The sequence below is a fragment of the Dermacentor variabilis genome, chromosome 3 (genome assembly GCF_050947875.1).
Source record: "Dermacentor variabilis isolate Ectoservices chromosome 3, ASM5094787v1, whole genome shotgun sequence".
NCBI classification, from domain to species: Eukaryota; Metazoa; Arthropoda; class Arachnida; order Ixodida; family Ixodidae; genus Dermacentor; species Dermacentor variabilis.
In genome coordinates this window covers 49,328,202-49,334,684 of record NC_134570.1, presented here as the reverse complement: position 1 = coordinate 49,334,684, position 6,483 = coordinate 49,328,202, and the positions used below count along the sequence as shown (strand labels likewise).

General features: G+C 46.7%; 1 protein-coding gene across 3 annotated transcripts in view; it reads right to left on the bottom strand.

The window, feature by feature from the left end:
* The window catches only part of LOC142575567 (uncharacterized), a 365,001-nt gene continuing 358,518 nt past the window's right edge, over nucleotides 1-6,483 (bottom strand). For 2 of the 3 annotated variants that reach the window (XM_075685031.1, XM_075685029.1), the window contains 2 exons: nucleotides 1,473-1,593; nucleotides 1-336 (listed from right to left, as the gene is read on the bottom strand). In XM_075685031.1, the coding sequence (XP_075541146.1) occupies nucleotides 173-336; nucleotides 1,473-1,593 (285 nt within the window). In that variant the 3' untranslated portion in view covers nucleotides 1-172. Of the gene's footprint in view, nucleotides 337-1,472; nucleotides 1,594-6,311; nucleotides 6,420-6,483 lie in introns of all 3 variants that reach the window. The other variant, XM_075685030.1, reaches the window with a different exon arrangement.

Below are 6,483 nucleotides of genomic sequence, written 5' to 3'. Positions count from 1 at the left end.
GTCTGAAGCCAACAACAAAATAGATAACCTCGAATGTAGGCCGAACAAAAAAAGCGAGGACAGCGTTCACAAAATGCAAACAGTGCGGAGCTCATTCAACACATTAGGTTGGGGGAGTTGACTTTGCCATCACTCGGGGAGGCTTTGCTGTTGGAGCGTGATCACGATTTATTTACAATGACGAGATGACGAGGTTTGCCACTTTGTGCACCAAGTCTACGTCCAGGCAAACAAATACAACCGTGATGGCTGTCCCATACTTAATGGTGCCATCTTTCGATGGGCCCGGCAGTTCCTTGCGCTCGAACACCATCTGAATCCTGTTGGTATTCACGTCTGCAAAAACAAGATTTTATTTTTATAAGAATGTTTTTATTCTAGGGTTGTTGCTTGGGGTAGTTGGTAATCCACTATGAAAAACGACGTACAGCCCAAAAGACAAGGACTGTAAGAGACGACATACACAGCGCAGTATATGTAGTCTCACAGTCCTTGTCCTTCAGGCTGTACGTAGTTTTTATCATGTTTTTATCATTAGGGTTGGCTACAACTTGTCCTAGAAGGAAATGGATCAATAGTCGGGACACTCTTTTTCAGTCTAAGGAGACTCGGTTAAAGGGTCCATGAACCACCTCTTGGGCTTGCAGAGAAAACACAGACCCAATAGCTGACATTAGTCATGAAGGGTGTTTTGCACGTCTTCCTACTGTTACTGTGTGAAGTAAGGGAAAATCTGCTTGCGAATTTATAATAATTATGTACAATAATAATTATAGCCCATGCTCGGTCAGAAGGGTGAATGAGCAAGCAAAACGGCCTTAAGGTAAAATTCCCCTTTGTACAAGGTTAAAAAATTGCAGTTAGTTACAGCGTGCAATTACGACTAAGAATAAAAAAAGAGCAAGTCTTCGAAAGTGTCACACGGCCATCATCAGCTTAGTTCCTAATGTCGCTAGCGAGTTATATGGCAATGAAAATGCAATGTAAAGTGCAAGCCGTGGCACAGTTAACATTTATGGTGCAATTAGGAGCGTTGCCAGTAATTGTTCGGTCTTGATTTGTTTGGATATTAAGAAGTTTTGTAAAATGTTTCCCCTGTATCTTCGGTGGACTAAAAATGAAGCCCTGCTTACAGTTGATTAAAATTAGGGGCAAGTTATGGACCAGGTGTAGACGAAGTTTCAAGCATGTGGAATAATTAGAGCCTCAGCAGTAGTAAATTACGTATGCAAGGGCTCTGGAGCATTCATGATCTAGAGCAACACTGCAGTGCGATGCACCCAAGACCATGCATGCACTGGATGACCCACATTATGAGCTCCGCTCACTTCTGTGTAGGCGCAGTTGGTCATGAGTATCTCTTGGTGCAGAATGTCAAACTGTTCTATGCAGTCGTATCGTATATTCTTATATCGTATATCGTATCGGAATTCCTTGGAATCATAGATATTGAGGTACGGGGAATCACTTACTGGTGTACACGCTTTTTGTGGTGTGGCCCACGGCCTCAAGCTTCTCAGTTGAGGCCCTCGCCGCTTCCTCGTCCTCCATCTTTATCAGGAGCTCGCTCCCGCTGACTAAAGTGGCGCTGATCTGCAGAAGCAATATTTCTTTCAGTCTTTCTGCTGTCTTACAACAAGATGCCATGAGTAAATGCACATCTTAGCAATATATAACCTATGTGAGCATATTAAAGAATATAATGAAATAAAAATTATGGCTATTTCATTTCTGAACTAAATTTCGCCGTCGCGGAAACTGACGCTTCCTAAGCATTGTACGACCAATGAAAAGAACCATGAAGAGGTGCAGAGTAGCGTGTGTCTGTCGCTACTCCCAGGGCACCTACAATCCGGTGGCATTACAATTGTTAGTAGGTACAGCGGACTGGGGCGTTTCTTGTGGCGCATGACATTTCTGTGCAGCCGCGAGCAAGAACAGGTGCGAGAGAGAAATTATATCTGGGGGCCTTTGCTCCTTGATAATGTGACTTTGCCTAGGCACTAAGGAGGAGGTTTTTTGGCACGTGTTGTAGAATTGTCCCCTAGACATGCCGGCATTACGAAGTGCAGTCGAGTTTGTTTATGCTCCGCCACTGGCTGCCCGTGCGGTGTGGCAGTGGGCTTGGGTGCCCCGTTTGGCGATCACGGTGTCTGAACGGGCAATATTCTTAATGATGTTGTATAAGTCACGAGTAGCTTTTTTTTGTCGCAACGATAGATTACATTTTTTGCAAGCACTGCTCTAGGAGGGCACATGTAACCAGCTAATGGAGGCCTCAGGATAGCACCTGAGATTATAATAAAGCAGGTGGCTCAGGAGCTACAGGGCACCCAAGGGGTAGTGGGGGGAACCAAAGCTGGAAAGAAGCAGGGCGGCCCATGTGTTGGGGCCGCGCAGGCCTCGACGAACCCCAACCCAAGGACCAGTCCGGTTTCTAGCTTCGGCGACCCCGTTGCCGCTTTGGTGTCCTGGAGGAACTGTCAATAATGTGAAATAATGACACGTTACCATTATTAAAAACAAAGCTGAACAAATATAATTACGTCCAGCCACCAACTTGCGACGCTAACTTCAGCAGTACCACGCTCCGCGACTTCTGCCGGCACGCCAAGGGGCAAACGCATTCAACACGTGCTGAGAAACTCCTTTGTAGTGGCTAGGCCACTTAGGCAGACTCATATTCAAGGAGCAATAGTCCCCACGTTTCCTTTCTCGCACACGCTCTTACTCGCGTAAGCGCGCTAATGTTCCCCGTCTCCGCAAGTGCCATGCCTCGCTTTACCTACTAGCAATTGTAGATACGCAGACCATCCCGAGGCTATGCCGAAAAGATGCGTTGGTGCTGCCATCGGGAGTCACTCACGCTGTAGGCACTCCGCTGAGCCAGTGTGCTTACATCGATTACCGCTGGGTTTTCGTAGGTGTGTGTGTGACCCACAGGTTTACAACGAAGGAAGAGGAGTACGCTGACAAGCTGCATTGTGGCGCGTTCCGGGGAACATCACAAGGGGCTGACGCTTTCGTTTTCATGGTTTGTCTGTTCATGAAAGCCATCACAAGTAATTGGCTGCCGTAGTAAAAGGCGAAAGTTAGATTCCATCCAGCTCATCGAACATGCGCCAAACGTTTCATAACAGTTAAGCTTCTATGTTATTCTGCGAGGCATGCATTAGCCAACAAGTTGCTTAGGATCGTTAATACCGTCTTGTTCAAATTTCTTACTCCACTGTGGGGGAGCTAAATGGGATTAGCTTTCAACGTAAGTACAGCGAACAGAATGTCACATTAGCCGTGTAGATATGAAACAGATTCACATACACAGGCTGCGTAGCCATTACAGTGTGAATATCATAACCGCGTCCGAATGTTTTCCAAATGTGAAATGTAAATTGCACAGATGGCCATTCACGCCAGCACGAATGAAAGCGCGATTTCAACGATGCTTTAAACGTAGGAGCAGGATACACGTGGTATGATCCCGCGTCTGACTTGTCCCAACAACCACGAGAACAATTTCTAAACCATTGAGACAAAATAGGACTTCATATCAGAGTGCTCCTGTATCATTGTACGACAGCTGGAGCGATCCGAAATCTGCCTTCAAAAGCGCAGATCTTTCCTGCGTTCACACTCCTTATTGGCAACTTCAGAAGCCGTTAGTAGTGCTGGCAACAGTGTCTAAATAAACAAAGATGGCTACGGTGTCCAAGGGAGCTATAATGTAAATTAAGCTATCCCAAGCTTTTCTATTCCAATTCGGCAGTCAGCCCTCCGCGATTGGTCAACAACTTTTTTGGGTAACCCTCACTTCGCCTGTCAGTCACAAGACGTCACGTAAACCGCGATAGCTCCCCATCTGATATGGCGTGTACACTCTGATTATGCATGATTAGACTGAGCAAAAGAAAAATAGTTATTTCTGGTTCGACGCCTTTTCGCCATTAGCCCTTGGCTATTGGTCAATAGTTTTCGGGCTGCACCTACTTCACCTGGATGTCACGCGGAGTCCCAACACCGTAAAAACTCACCGCGTCAAAGTGATGTGTCCGTGTTAAAGATGCTTTAATATTCCGAACCAAACTGAATTTTTTTCTGCATAGCCGCAGGCTGCCCCTTGCGGAAATGAATAGAAGATGACTGCCGCCGATCACTCAAGCACTAGCTACATGTATACAGTCACGGACAGAATATTACGGACCATGAAATCTAAGAAAAAGCTGAATATCCCCGCAACCTCACAACGCAATCTGGTATTTGCATTTTGGACCTCGACTAGAATATGCTAACAACGTTGTCGTGGGCAGTTTTACTGGTTACTGCTACAGGCGGCTCAACAATAACAGCTCCCCACGTCTTCTGCAACACACTACGCCCGTGCAAGGGGAATCACGGAACGCCACCGAGGAATCCATCCGTCCGGCCTGTTCAGCGAGCCTCAACAGATTTTTTTGAAAAGTACATTCTTTCATGCGAGCCGAAGGTTAAAAAATTCATCTGCGGTTACGTGATCGCATTTCACGACATATTGGCTGGCGCGGACAATCTGTCTCGTGCGGCACTTTGCAAACGGTGCGAAGCGTGGCAAGACGGTCTCGGTAATCGTGATGCGTGGGTGGGATTCACAGCAGCCACCGCAGATCGACGTCCGTTCATGCAGCACTCTCTCCATCCAGACGACGCGCTCTACTCTGGCGCCATCTCGCAGCCATCGTCGCCACAAAGCACGCGTCATGCGGGGCACTATGGCACTATGGCTTTCGTCCTCGCGATCTCTTCACTATCGTCACATGTCATTTTCCGATGCACTCCGTGTCCCTCTTTGATCCTTCGCCGTTGTGCTCGTTCGCTCGGTTACGCTGACACTTGCGCTACGAGGCCATAAAAAATCAGGTCTATAGATACCGGGTGAATTGTGGGAGCAGCATTCATTGACCGAACTACAGCATTTGGTACTCTGAACCATTCTATTCTTTTGTATGAACTACGGTGACCTACGGCATCAGTGGTCGTCCCTTAAAACTTCATAGCTACATAACTAATTGGTCTCAAGTTATACATGGAAACGGTCACCTTTCATCGGCTAACTTTATCAACTTTGGTGTTCCTCAAGGTTTTATTATTAGGTCTTTTACTGTTTCTGTTGTTTCTGTTTTCAACCTCATATTACTCGCTCATTATGTTTACATACATTGCCATTTATCATACTGTAAACAGACGCTACGCAGACGAGGTGGCGCGGATGAGCACACCTCGATGGGCACTCGGCGTTCCTATACACTAAGAAATTGTGCAGCTTCCACAGTTCTGCAACAAGCCAGCTGTTTTACTCCTTAGAGCCAATGTTACATCCATTGTTTATTTATTTATTTACACAATATTGCAGGCAGCAATGCTGCCCAAGCAGGAGAGGGATTAAAAAAGATGCCTTTTCAACATATTTTCAAATGAAACATGAGATATGCATTCAACAATACATTGTAGTAAATGATTCCATTCTTCGCTCGTAAGTGGAAATACGATTTCTGAAAGATTTTAGTGCGGGCAAAGTATGACCGGACTACATTAGAATGAAAAATATGCGATGACCTTTGTAGAGCACGGGTAATAAATGTGGCATCCGTTGCAGGAAATACCCCGGCATAAAACATTTTCGTGTTACAATGCACTTGTTGTATGTGGCTACTATTCACCAGTCATGCAGGCGGAGGACAAAGCCGGTCCGCACCACGCAGCATGGTCAGACTGGATCGTATGAGCGCGAGGACGCACACGGGCCCCGTCGGGCACAAAGCAAACGCTGCGCAATATGCACTACATCTGCGTGTAGCTGCGGTCTGCTACGTAGCGCAGATACGGCGGGGTACCCCGACAAGTCCAGTGGCTCAGTGCAGTGCTGCTCGCTCATGACAACCGCGTTTGGCTTACGTTTGGCGCGTCGGAGGTGCCAAAATCGGGGGCAGTGGCGTCTACATTAACATCCAAATTCAAACGTGAACTGCGCGCCAGGGTGACATATAGACGGCGGCGTCTTGTGAGCACGCCTCGCTCTGTCGTAACCTTGGCAGTGAAAGGCATCTGCTTCTGGCGAACGTATTGAAGTACTTTTCGTGACAAAGTGTTTATCAAATAGCCTATTTTAACTTCGAATGCTTTTCTCCACTTCGATAAACATCTAAGTGGTTCAGGGCCCGCTTAGGTGCCTCTGAATTCGTAAACTTTACGTAAAATCGTTAGAGTTGATATATACACTAAGAGCTTGTGACAAAAACCAAGGAAGTGTATTTAATTAACAGAAAGCAATCACTTACGGCGTCTTTGTGGGCGTCGTTGAATTGATCGATTTTCTTCTGGGTCGGAGCCAGCTCCCTCGGCTCATCGATCAAGAATTGCGTGCCGATCTTCGCCATGTTGAGGACCTGCGTGGTTGTGGTTCAGACTGATTATTCGCCTAGCGATGCCCGCGGCGTCGACAGCGGATTT